Source organism: Chaetodon trifascialis, chromosome 2 (genome assembly GCF_039877785.1).
Source record: "Chaetodon trifascialis isolate fChaTrf1 chromosome 2, fChaTrf1.hap1, whole genome shotgun sequence".
Lineage (NCBI taxonomy): Eukaryota > Metazoa > Chordata > Actinopteri > Chaetodontiformes > Chaetodontidae > Chaetodon > Chaetodon trifascialis.
The window spans coordinates 83,559-96,842 of record NC_092057.1 but is presented as its reverse complement, the minus strand read 5'-3'; the positions used below and the strand labels follow the sequence as shown (position 1 = coordinate 96,842).

Here is a 13,284-nt window from a genome sequence, read left to right as displayed (position 1 = left end):
CCCGTATTCCTACATTCAGGGACCCACACATTCAAATCAGTGTGGGACAGTTTTCCTGGAGCCACCTTTCACCACATCACCGCCATCTTGAAGAAGCTGTCACCCCAACACACCGTCACCCAGGTCATACTTTCCATCGGACTCAAGCCCTTATCTAAACCTAACCCCCGAGCAGTGGCCACAGCTTATAAAAAACTAAAAGTTCACGAGGTCACAAAGAGTGTTAATCTCGCAATAAAAAAAAAAAAAGATTCCTAAAATTGATTTTGATTGATTGATTTTTTTATATATTTTTGACAGCACTAATATATATCTATCTATATATATATGTGTGTGTGTGTGTGTGTGTGTGTGTGTGTGTGAGGGAGAGAGAGAGAGAGAGAGTTATATACCAACTTATTCTTATTCTTGTTTATGATCAGAATAGCAACAAAGCAGCCAAATTATTGTGACTCTGGGTTAGGGTTATATTTGTTCTCTGAACAAGGTGATCCTCTCGCTGTGGTAATTTCTGCTCCACAATGAAGAAAATCAACATAAATTGTTGAATATAGTCACCATACTATAAGATGTATTGATTTAAAAATGAGTCTGCAGCAAACATCTTCTACATGCAATCCATAATGCCCAAGATTAAGATAAAAACCTGCTCGGATGAACATGAAATATCCCTTAAAACCATTTTTCCCAGTAGAGCGCAGCAAGGCGAGAGGAGGGTCGATATACTTGCAGTCGATGTGCAGATTGGCATTGCATTGCAGTCGAGACACTGTACAGTAGCTGTAATAGTATTTTCATAGCTCTGGAATTGCTGTGCTTTTTGAATAAATTGGAAAAAAACACGACATTCCTGTGCACATTGTCCTTCCTTTCAATGACGCTGTGCAATATGCGTGCTACCTTCATGTGTCAGCGAGAGATGCTGACAACTAGTTGATGAAATCAATTCATGATATGAACACTTCAGAAGGCATTTTAATGGTCTGATCATCCCGTTTTGCATGATTCCATTTCATTCTCGATGAAATCAGATACAGTTAATACCCAGATTTTATTTTCGAGAAACATCTGTATCCAACAGTGCAGGACTTGCTGTCACAATTCACTCCGTATTCATTTCTGCAGCCACTAAGACTGTTCAGATATTTTCTCTGCCTCATACTATCATACAATGTCTCTCTGAGAGGTCAAATCACACATTTCATTGCCAAACAATTTACAGTCCAAACCTGGCTGATCAACATGAGCATTCAGTCATGACGCACGCAGACATGTGAAAACATCAGTCACACATGAAAACTAGAAGCAATTTCAGCTCTGGGCAGAACTGATTCCATGATTTCTACCCGATACATGTGGAGATTGCATATTTCATACTGCATATGTGTGTGGGTCATTTTATGAGTCACAGCAGCTTATTGTTAATGTGTTTTGGATGCTAGTGAAGAGGTGTGACCTACCTGGGTGGCTCTTTTTCTTCTGGCACGACCATCTATGAACATATACTGCCTAAGCCAGGACCTCACTAGCAGGATATTTACTATTCTCTCTGTGTGAATGAAACGTATTGACATGCATGGAGGTTGACTAAAATGCAAATATGCTCTAATGTAATGTGGCCTTCATTTCTTATACACTACTGTTCTCCTCTCAGCTAATATAAAGAAGGAATAAAGAAGAAAAGAGAAAAAAGGCGAGGTCCTGTTTTCTTCTTTATCCTATTTCCCTCAGCCTTCAGTATCGAAGCAGTACCTCATGTTTATTTCATCTCTCCCCACAGTGAGGTGAAAATGTCTCAAAATTTACTGTTTATCTTCAAACCCTTCATGATTTTACAGATTGGTGGGAAAAAAAAGAAAACACAGTTATTAAATACTAATAATTATGCAATATTGAAATACAGGCAATAGGGCATCAATATATATTCTAAATCACACCTTTTATTTGGACATCTCAAACAACCTTTCTCCCAAAAACAAGGAAAAAAGCAATAAAAACCCTCAGTTATCTTTAATGTAGTTTGACAAAGCTGTTTTGTACTGGTCAGTTTTGGCCGCCACAAGCCAGTTTATCCCTGTACTAACATTTCTAACACCACCTGCTGAAAACCCAAAAAGTCAGAAGGGTCGTGAGGCCCGCTTTCACAGTCTATATCCATACAGTTTGGGTTTTGTAGCGTTCACCACCATAGATTCAGCGTGACCGTGTGTTCTGTGTGTTTCGCACAGATCCAACTGGCGGAGGTGGAGCAGGCGTCGCTAATGTCAGAGCAGCTGTCAGACAAGTCGTCGTCTCTGGCGCTGCCTGATGACCTCAGCCTGGACGAACACAGCAGCTACCAGCTGCTCGTCAGAGACAGCCAGGTACTCATTCACACACACACACACACACACAGAAACACACAGAAATACACGTTCACACCTGAATGTGCCATTTCACACATTTGGATTTTACTCTGACATATACATGCCTGGTGAAAAAACACATATTCATACACACACAAAATTCCACTGTCCAAATGAATGATATAGAGCAAACTGTAAATAAACACATGTGAAAACTTTCCTCTGCATTTCTTTACCATGGAAGGTAGTTTGATGCATTAAACATCAGTGGTTTGAATACATTTTGCCATATGCCCATCAGTCTGCAGGCATCCCTGTTTACATGCTACTGTGTTCCTTAAGTCATGGGCTGTATTTCATGCTTTGGACTACGTGTCTTAGTTCCAGTGAAGGGAAATGTCAATGCAACACCATATAATGATATTTCAGGCAATTGTCTGTTCCCAGCTTTATGGCAACAGTTTAAAGAAGGCAGTTTCCTTTTTCATTATGACAGTGCCCCTATGCACACAGTCAGGTCCATAAAGAAATGCTTTTTCCAGTTTTGTTTGGAAGACCATGACTGCCCTGCGCAGAGCCCAGACCTCAACCCCATCCAGAGCAAATCCTTACAGCCAGATTCAGAAAGCTTATGGAAAGCCTGAAAGCAGAATCGTTGACGCTGTTATACAGTAGCAGCACCAATGAATATTTCAGCATCTTTAAACAGTTTTCTATATGTCAGCCAGGCATTAAAGGCACATCTGTAAGAATAAACCCTGATGTGTATGATTAAAATTATCTCACACACACTCACACACAGGCAGGTATTTGTATTTGGAGCTTCTGGGAGGCACAGCTTATGTCATCGCACCCCTTCCATCTTGCTAATCATCATTAATTACTATTTACACGCTTTACTGCCTGATTAAAACACTTGCCTCCCCCCGTGCTCTTGATGTGGGCACGCTGGGTGAGCGTGCATGTGTGCGTGCGCGTGTGCACGTCTTTCATATCTTGCCATGAACACCTCTCCCTCAGCTCAGAGCGGTTCCACCTGGCCTGTTTCATCACTGTGTTATTGAAGGCCCGTTCATTTGATCCACTTTACAACCATCAACAACAGCCAGGCAATTTGAAGCTTTGAAGCCTGCTGTTACTTTCTTTTTACAACATCCAGTATTAATCAAACTTGTATAGATTGATAAAGGAAGGGACATGAAAAGGGAGCTTTTTGAAATTGGAAACAAATTGTACTCAGATTTCCATTATGACAAGGGGAAATGAAAGGCTTCAGTTTGATATGGTTCTTGTTGGAGTGAACATCACTGCACCTGGATATCACACTTATTCTCTCTCTATCTCTTAGTCTCTCCCTCACTCGCTTCTCTTATCTTTAATTTCTCTCTTTGTTATCCCATAATGCATCACACTGTCAGAGGGGCAGCAGTGACTCCCATAGTTCGGAGGAGTTGCCCACCCAAGAGGGCTACAGAGGGCTTCGTCCCTCCAGCTCAGGGAGCGAGGAGGGAGTCCAGGAGCTGTTTGAGATGGACATCCAACCTCAGTTGAACACTCCTTTGCTGGAGCAGCCGAGCCCAGCATACTGCACAGGTACAAGAGTTACACATAATGGTTGTACAGCACATGAGATACTCAGCCAAAGTGAAATAGTCTATGACAGGTCCTGAAATTAAAAAATTTCACACCTAAATAACAAAATCATATTCATTCAGCTTCTTAGACCAGTTTGAGAACCACTGGTTTCATAAAACACAGTAATAATAAAAAATAATAAAAGTCACTATGAATCCCAAAACATGGCAGGTTCCGTTTTGGTGTTTTATTTTTTAAGATTTTTACGTTGTTGTTTAGTGAGTCTTTAGTGACAGCATTTGTCCTAAAATATACGCAGATTATCATTATATAATTTCAATGATTATATATTGCTTTTTATTATAATTTGCTATTTGTAGATTGTTTTTTAATCCAACAGCAGCAAAGTTCTTCAATTAAAACCTCACACATTACCCAGTGATATTGAAATATTCCTCACAGGGTTGCCTTTCATCAGCATTCCTAATTATCCTTATCAGCGTTGTTTGTGACCCTCACTGGTATTTAACCACCACAATTTCATTAAGCCATGACTTTGACGTGACATTGGTGCTATCGTTTAAATCAGATGAAGCTGTTTCTGAACGTCTCCAGAGCTGACACAGACACACAAGGAGGTGTCTCATATTCCACACAGTTGATTGGCTTCCACTGTAATAGCAGCAGTGATATATGATGCCAGCGGCCACACAGACACATAGATGTTGACGAGTGATATGTTATGGTGTGCTAATCGCTCATTGTCCTCCGTCACATGACCATCATCATTGGAACAGATGGAGCAATGTAAGGCAAAGTCAGTTCAGGGGGACTGTCCAACCACAGACAACACAGACTGCTACAGACACGATGTCCCTAAAGACATGAAGGGGTTATTTAAGTGTTGTTTAATGGTATGTTTACTGACAGCAAATAAATATCCCAAAAAAAATATTATTTCACTCTTCAAACTATGGTTTACTTTCCTAAATGTTACCAGTTTGGGGATGGAATAGTTGCTCTATAGCTCACCTTTTATGTATAAGATACCCAAAAACCTAAGTACTGAATCTTGTTCTGATATTCTGATGATTCTGATGATTCTCCTGTTCTTCGTTTGATTAATTTTCAAGCACAGGATGTCTACTTTGGACCAAAACGTTCAAGTTTAAGACCTTCATTCCCAGATGATGGAATTGTCTTGATGAGAAATAATGAGAGCAAGAGTCATTTAATAATATTTTTTATATATTTGTTTTGCTGAGGATCCTGGCTGCAGTGCACGCCTGTGAACTGATTTTAAGCAGAAGGATTAAATAGTTTTCCCCAGTTGTCCTACGAAAGAAATAGTATGATGATGTGAAAATGTTCTTGAGGTGGTAAAGGGGTTCGAATGTGTGCTTCAGAATTTCAGTTCTCAGATTCTTAGACACAGATTTGACATTGAGGCACTAAGATGAAATTATGTTGTCCTTTTGGCCTGTTCCTATGTCAACAAACTTTCTGTTCCTCATTTAGCTGAAGAACACTTTGAGCCATCCAATCACTAATTTTTGAAAAGCCATTTACGAGCTAATTGGGCTTGTAGCATCAAGTCAAGTAGAGATATAGAGTTGCGCGTTATCTGTGAAGCCATGGAAACCCAACTAATGTTTGCAGAAGACAGAACCTAATGGCAGCACTTCAAGACAGAAAAGAATGAGACCAGGACTCAACACTGAGAAACGTCACAAGAAGTATTTACTCTGTCTGAATAGATCTGCCAAAGGTAAACAAAGTGGTCTTGACGTTAGGTAAGACCCAAACCAGTCTAGTTCTACTGAGGTGGTTTAAAAACATGGTTGTACAAGAAAGTCTTACAACAAAAACATAACCATTAGCACTGGCAAAGCTCTATTAAATAACAACCCTCTCTTCTCAGATGGAGATGGAGGAAGCTGCGGTGGAGGTGGTGGTGGGTCTTCACCCGTCTTCCACCTACCCGCAGACTTCTTCCACCCAGCTGCTGCGGCTCATCCAGGCAGTCCTGGGAACAGTGTTAGTCCAGGAGACAGAGGGCCATCCAGGTTGGCCTCTCCAGCCTCCTGGGCTTCCCTCCGCTCACCTGGAGCAAACAGCAGGCCCCTGAGCTCACAGGTATTATGGACAGATGAATGGACTCATGTGTGTCTGGATGAATGGATGGATAGATGAATAAGGACCTGACATCGGTCTCTCTGTGCAACACAACAGAGACTTGATGGAACAGGGTGAATAGATAATTCCTATGAGAACGTTCAGTGAACTGAAGTTGTCATGCATCAAAAACACTTCACGCAGTCAGATGGGATTTGTCAAATGAAGCGTAAGAATGAGCTTGTAAACCCAAATACAGCGATCTGGAAGCCTGATGCTGCAATGGGCATGCATCGTAACAAGAGTACTAATAACTGACCATAAATCTTGATTTTAAAGTATGTATTGGAGCATCCTTTTGGCAAAAGGTGGCAACAATTTAATTATCAGAACTTCACTAACAAGTGATTTTATCAGACGTGAATCAGCAACTGTGGTTTATCATTCAGAAACTAAAGACTTCAGAACAGCTTCACCAGCTAATCTGAACTGAATATACACAAATCATTGCACTGCCAAATTGTGAACATATGCATGACACCTACCCCCTTCCACTGATGTCTTACTGTTATTTAAGTTAAAATTAAGGCAAGGATCAGATTCCTACTGAAACTAACACCTCCCCACTGTTGGCTCCTGCTTGAAACAAACAAGGGTGAATAGACCCTTATTTTAGTTCTTGTCCCTGTGTAACCATGGAGACTGATTTTTCTTTCGTTCTCCTCTACCTGTTCAGTTTGTTTAGCTTGTGTCTGAGTGCCTCTGTGATCCTCAGCTGCTACAGTAATGCTCTGCGGCACTCAGCTAATTAGCCTGGCCAGCCCTAAGCCTGATACCGGCTCTGTGAACACTGCTGTTATTGGCTCACGTTCACATTCTCTTCTTCCCTTTTCTCATATTTCTTTCATCTCTTACCATTTTTCTCTGGTGTTCTTCCTCTCTATGTGTCTTCTCTCTGTCCTCTATCTTTTGGTTCCTTTTCTGCCAGCCCTTCAATTTTTTCTTTTTCCATAATCTCTTTCCCTCCCCTGTGGTCGTGTGCAGCATGGATTAAGAATAATGACTAATACCCTCCTGCCCATGTAACGTTTTCAATGAAAGAAATGCTCATGGAAAATTAGGTGGGTTGGACCAATCAGGGTGAACTTTACAGTGCTGTTGCACCAATATCTTCAACCTAATATAAAATTTAGCAGTTTGTTTTCTTTTATATAAGGTTAAAGTCTGCCCTTGTGTTCCATGTTTTCAAGTTCCAGTTTAAGCTCTTATCTCTGTTTGAACTGTTAAGGTGCTGTTTAATTAAAAAACTTCAATAATGACTGCACTGACAGGCTGCACTGATAGAGCAAAGTCAGCACAGCCCCTGGAAAATATCAGACAATTACTCAACCCAGTCGAATTTTGTCAAAAAAGGGACATTTCAGCCTTTCTGCCATGCCAATGAAACAATACTTTAAATTTGTGGTGCAGCGCTGTATGAAAGGCCTGTGGGTCAACTATAGAGGTCTTCTCTTGCCCTTGTTAAGGTGGGACAACTTACACCTTTGTCATTCTTATTGGTGTGCAGCGTATGGTACTGGTGTGCAGTATATTTCTGCCTGTGTGAGCCTAAGAGGAGGTCTAATTGGCCAGAATAAGTGAAAACGTATGGGTGCTACAACAGCAGCTACAAACCTCACTTAAACTAATTTTTCATACTGTATTTGCTGTATTTTGGGGGCTTTGAGTCAATCTACAACCTTGGTTTGAACTATTAAACTGAATTTGACTAATCCAGGTTTTAACTTGCTGTACCTTTAAACCTGGTTCAATCGTTTTAAACTAAGTTTAGCTAAACTATCATTAATTCTAATCTTAGTTAACCAATAATCTTTTTCCTACTGAAGGCTAATTGCTTCCTTTCTTTTTTTTTCACCACCTCCCTCCTCTTTGCGCAGCACCCGTCCCACAGTGACTCCTCCCTAGCCACAGGCAGTTCAGAGGGCAGCCTACAGACCACTCTCGAGGAAGGGCTCAGCTTCAGCATCTCCCCACCTCGTGATCTTGATCTTCCCGTGCCTCTCCTCTGCCCCCTCCCCAGCTACCCCTTACACCCCCAGGGACCAGAAACGGGAGACCAGGACCACCCTGTACTAAAGAGACGCAGCACTACTTTTAACCTCCAGGCCACCAGGGGGCACCAGAGAAGTCAGAGCAGCTGCGGCGGTGGCAGCACCAGCCCCGGCTGCCCCCGGCAGGACTCCATGGATCCTTCAGATGAGGAAGTGGGCACGGGGGCGGGTGCAGAATCCTGCCGTCAGATCCTCGACAGCGAACACTTGTCAGAAACACTGACCAGCCTCTCACTGACATCGCTGCTCACCCCGGGCTCTCTGGCACCCCCCCTGGTGAAGAAATGTAACAGCACAGGCTCACTGGACCAAACCAATCTATCCACCCGGAGTAAAGATGGACGCCACTTCTATGGCATAGATACCCATGGTTACTTGTCCAACCCCTGGATGGAGGGAAGGGCGAGAAGTGACAAGGAGGACAGTGATATCACAGGCTTCAGCATGAAAAGCAGCAGCCGACCGACAGACACAAGCTCCAGGAAAAATAGATGAAACATTTGTTGCCTCTCTGTAGTGGAAGTCTTTAACATTTGCATTTCTGGACCTTGGACAGAACAAGGAGAGACTTTTAATACAGTACATGTCCTGTGAACCCCATTTTGAAATTCTCTCTCGTCTTTTTAAGCTTCTGTCCTCTCTCTTTTCTCCTCGGATCTGGCTGCTCGGGATCAGTCATTTCTCAAAAGATTACACTTGCTTCTGAGTTCTGACACCCTTGCTTTTCCACGGGATATGTGGATGCTTTTTGAAAGGACCTTAATGACAAGGCGCTCAGCCTTTTAGCATTTTTAGCATCCAGCCTTGAAAGATGTGGCAGTCCTGGGCTTTATATTTGAACCTCCTGAAATACAGTATATTTGGAAATCCATTAGAGAGACAGGCCTGAATATTATAAGCTGATGTTATTTAAATAAAACTGCTAAAAATAAATTCATTTTCCAAATCGGAACTGTCTTGACCCAAGGTGACCTTTGTGCAAAAACAGTGTCACCAACATTTGACAGATGGCAAACTCTGAAGCTTCTTTTGAGGAAGAACTGAACTTTGTACAGTTTTTTGTTTTTGTTTTTGTTTTTTTTTGTAATAACCATCGCTAACAGTAGCATCGACCAACCTTTCGTCCTCTTTAGTGGATTTGTTGGGTAACAGAAAATCTAAAGGTTGCATATTTTCTGTGTTCTTTTTCAGCTTCAATGTACTGAAGTTGTGTGAATGTAGAAACATTTGTCTCCGTTTGTGAGGAGACAAGCAAGCATCCTTTGCTTGTCTTGGTCTTAAAATACTGGCTCACTGGCTAGTCTGAAAATTGACTAGGACCTCTTTGAATAGAAGAATGGATATGTGACTGCTGCTGAGAATATATGTGGGTTGTTAGTGGAAGTGTTGGCCACTGTCAGAGAGGACTCTGTGCTTTCTACATACCCATGAAAGGGCTAAAATGTACTGAGTGCAGACCTGGGCCAAATTGGCATATAATCTTGCTACCTAACACGCTGTTTGAAAGTAACAGATGTACCTTAAAGACACTTTGAAAGACTTTTTTGACGCTTGTAACAGATACGTGTAAGACAGATACATCACTGAAAGGGACTTGTAAAACTGTACATCTGAATGCTCAGAAAACATTTAACATTTAATTTACAAAAAACTGCATTAGGAAATTAGGTTATCATACCCAACACATCAAAAGACTCTCCCAGCACCTGCACCCTTTGCTTATAGTACATGTCAAATGGGTTGTAACTATTCCAACAGACCAAAAAATCTATTTTGCAGGTCAGGGGGTGAACAAAAACATTTTGATATAATACAATACAATTCAATATTCCTTTATTCGTCCCTCGAGGGGAAATAATATGTATATTAAAAGCTTAAAAGATGGAAGAAGGCAGATTGATGTTATCCGGTTTTCTCTGACTTCTTCAAGTTGTCCCTCTGTGCAATGCTTAAGACAGTTGATTTGTGTCTGATAGTTAATGTATGTAGCCTAACGTAAAAACAGAGCTAGTACTCAGTGAATCATAGGATGAAAAGAAGAAAACATCTGCTAACGTGAGATAACTGCCTATCAGTTACCACCTGCACAAAAGTTTTTACTTATCTGCATGAATTGCTTGAACTTGAATGGCCCCTTACTTTTTCCTCAGCTTCAACTGCACCATCAGCTTTGAACTCAATTCAATTCAGTTCAATTCAATTTTCTTTGTATAGCACCAAATCACAACAGAAGTTGTCTCAGGACACTTTCCATATAGAGCTGGTACAGACCAAGCTCTTTTAAACTGCACAGGGTTGCACCATGCAGCTATGCGTAAGTTTAAACATAGCCTAGTTTGAATGTCATTTTTAAGTTAGGAGTTTAGTTTTTATGTAGAAGGGTTCCACCAACTGAAATGTTTCCAGCTTAAGTCACAGCTTAAATCTTACAGATAACCCCTAGTAGGCGTAAACTCCTCCATAAAGAGGCAGTTGGCATGGCACATCGTTTTGAAAAGTGGGATAACTCAGAGGGTGAGGAGGATTATACCAGCTGTTTCATGTCAACAACACATTGTCTCTGATAGCAAGTTACATAAGGTACTCCCATGACCCCAATAGTTGGGTTCCATTATATTACACTATGTTGCAGTTGGCGGTTCCACCACTTGATGTGAGTAGTTAAGATGAACCTTATGTCTCTAGTTTCAACATTTCCCTTATGAACTTTGCACCCAAACTAAAGACATAACTTGTGAGTAACTTGGTAACATGAAACTAAGACGATGAACACTTAAAACAGTACCTGCTATCAGCATGAGTATCAGCATTGTCATTGTGACCATGTTACTATACTAGCATTAGCTTTTAGCTCAAAGAACATTAGTTTCACGGTACACGGGCTGCTCTGTGGGACCAGTCTGAAGATTCATTGCAAACTGAATGACATCAAACTCCCTTTAAAACCTTCTGTCATTGTTGAATGGCCCAGAGTACACTATGGCACCTGATAATACTCTCGAGGTTGCCCAGCATGCAGTATGTGTGCGAGACCCTGGGTGGGGTTCTTGTACGTTCAGCGTGCTGTCGGATTTTCAGGAATTCAGACAGCTCACAGGATTCACGGTTTTCGCTTGCAGCAGTAAACCCAAAGGATTATTTGACTCAGGTCTGCTTGAGTGTAGCAAGAGTTTAGAAAATAACCTAGACTACGGCAAGCAATGTGATCCAAATGAGTGTAACTAGTGACTTTGAGCACTTGTTTGTCAGACAGTTTGACCAATTGTGATGACCCATCATATAATATAGTTGTGTCACAGTATTGTAAGTAAACCCAGAGCAGGTAGACCTCAGGTGGACCTATATGCACTCACACACAGCATCACATGCACCACACACTGAAGCACATACATACAGTACACGTTAAGCACATATACACAAACAGTCATACATATCATACAAAGATGTCAGTCCAAACACTGCAGGATGTTTCTGTTGTTTGAGATGAGACAGAAAAAACCTCAGTCTTCATCTTCTTCCCCACTTCGTCTTCATTCCCTCCTTATTCTCTTTCAATTATATTATCTCCCTTCCACAGGGAAGCCGGAGTATTAAATGACTATTGACGACTGCCCCTGTATTCGAGATATGCAATATGCTACAGTAGATGTACAGTTAGATGTATGAGATTCATATAGATAGAGAATATGGTGAGATAAGATTATATTTATGAATTCATGTATTAGAATAAAATGTCACCGAGATTCAAAGGTCACTGAAAGGATGATGATGTGTTCATGTATTCCAGCATGTTAGAGTGTGTTTTCTCTTTTTCCCTCCATCTTTCCAGCCCAATTTTCTTTCTCCAAAATGCATGTGGGGTTTTTTATTTTTCTTTTTTCCTAAATGTCATTCTAGTGTCATATAAAAGTGAGATAGCTTTTCAATCTCTGACTCCTGAAGTTTTTCCTCAAGGTTGTGTCAAAGCTTAATGTGAGTCCAACTTCCTTCTTCATTCATGGTTCAAAAGTCTTATTAATCTTGTAAAGTAGTGTCCCCTGTTGAATGGCAGGATGCAGAATTGGTAGCAATAGCTTGCTAAATTAAATTGATCTGAATGAATAATTTAGACTGAGTATTTAACATTTATTTTTCATACATTAATGTAACAGAAAATTTCCTCTTAAAGTCGTTCCCCCATGCCTCACTTAACATTACTTGTTTTGCCTTGAAGCAGGTAAGTGTTTTTTTTTGGTCCTCTTTTCCAACAGTTGGCAAAGTTCCTACAATTGCACTTTCATTCTTTTTGATAAGCTGTCTACCTTGAAGTGGCATAGAGCTTGACCCTCAACAAACTGGCATTCATACAGACAACAATGGTGCTGAGGAAGAACAGCCCAAACCATTTAGACAAGCAGTCTTTAAAGAAATGTAAAATTTACTTTAACCAGTTTTGTGTACTCCATGTTTAACCTTTTTTTCTTTTCTTACACAGCTTCATTTTCACTGCATGCAGGATCAGAGGTGCAGATAAATGTTGCTAATGGTTGATTTAAACACAAAATGATGTAGTGCAGTGTTGCAGTTGTTGCTGCTTTGAAGAAAATCTGTCCAATTTCTTTGTACCCAGTTACCAAGGAGGTTTTTGGAGCTGATCTCACCAGCAAGCAGCAACAGGTAAATGGATTGTTCCTGCCTGTCGAACAAGATGCTGTCTAACATAGATTTATGTGGATATGGCAGGAAACATTGTTCTGGACAATTCTTCTCGAATTGCACAGCTCCAGTGTGAGTGGATTTTGTCACTCTTCCACCCTAAAGGTCCACAGCTTCAGTCAGCCTTTCAAGATTATAGTCTCACTGTTGTTAAAGTTGTTATCATGGTTGTATTTAGATACACCTCACCTTTGCACTGCTGTGGTATGGCTTCTGTTTTGCATGTGGTGGTGGTGAACTGTGACCACAACTTTGAAGGCTTGCAACTTTGACTTTGTCATTGTAGGAGCCAAAATGTATGGAGCCAAAATGTATGGTTTCCTTTTGAGTGTGATTTATTTTTGTCCACTGGGTGGCGCATGTTAATTAGCGTTTACCTTGTATATAGCAAGGAACTATGTGTTGCTGGTTAGGTGTCCTACCCGGAAGTGCAAAGGGTTTTG

At 40.9% G+C, this 13,284-nt stretch overlaps 1 protein-coding gene across 1 annotated transcript in view; it reads left to right on the top strand.

Moving 5' to 3' along the window:
* Nucleotides 1–12,191, top strand: part of LOC139338871 (voltage-dependent T-type calcium channel subunit alpha-1I) — a 256,645-nt gene extending 244,454 nt beyond the window's left edge. Inside the window, exons 35-38 of the mRNA XM_070974174.1 lie at nucleotides 2,229–2,363; nucleotides 3,764–3,938; nucleotides 5,842–6,056; nucleotides 7,973–12,191. Coding sequence (XP_070830275.1) covers nucleotides 2,229–2,363; nucleotides 3,764–3,938; nucleotides 5,842–6,056; nucleotides 7,973–8,641 — 1,194 coding nt within the window. The 3' untranslated portion in view covers nucleotides 8,642–12,191. The remainder of the gene's footprint in view (nucleotides 1–2,228; nucleotides 2,364–3,763; nucleotides 3,939–5,841; nucleotides 6,057–7,972) is intronic.
* The last annotated feature ends 1,093 nt before the right edge of the window (nucleotides 12,192–13,284 follow it).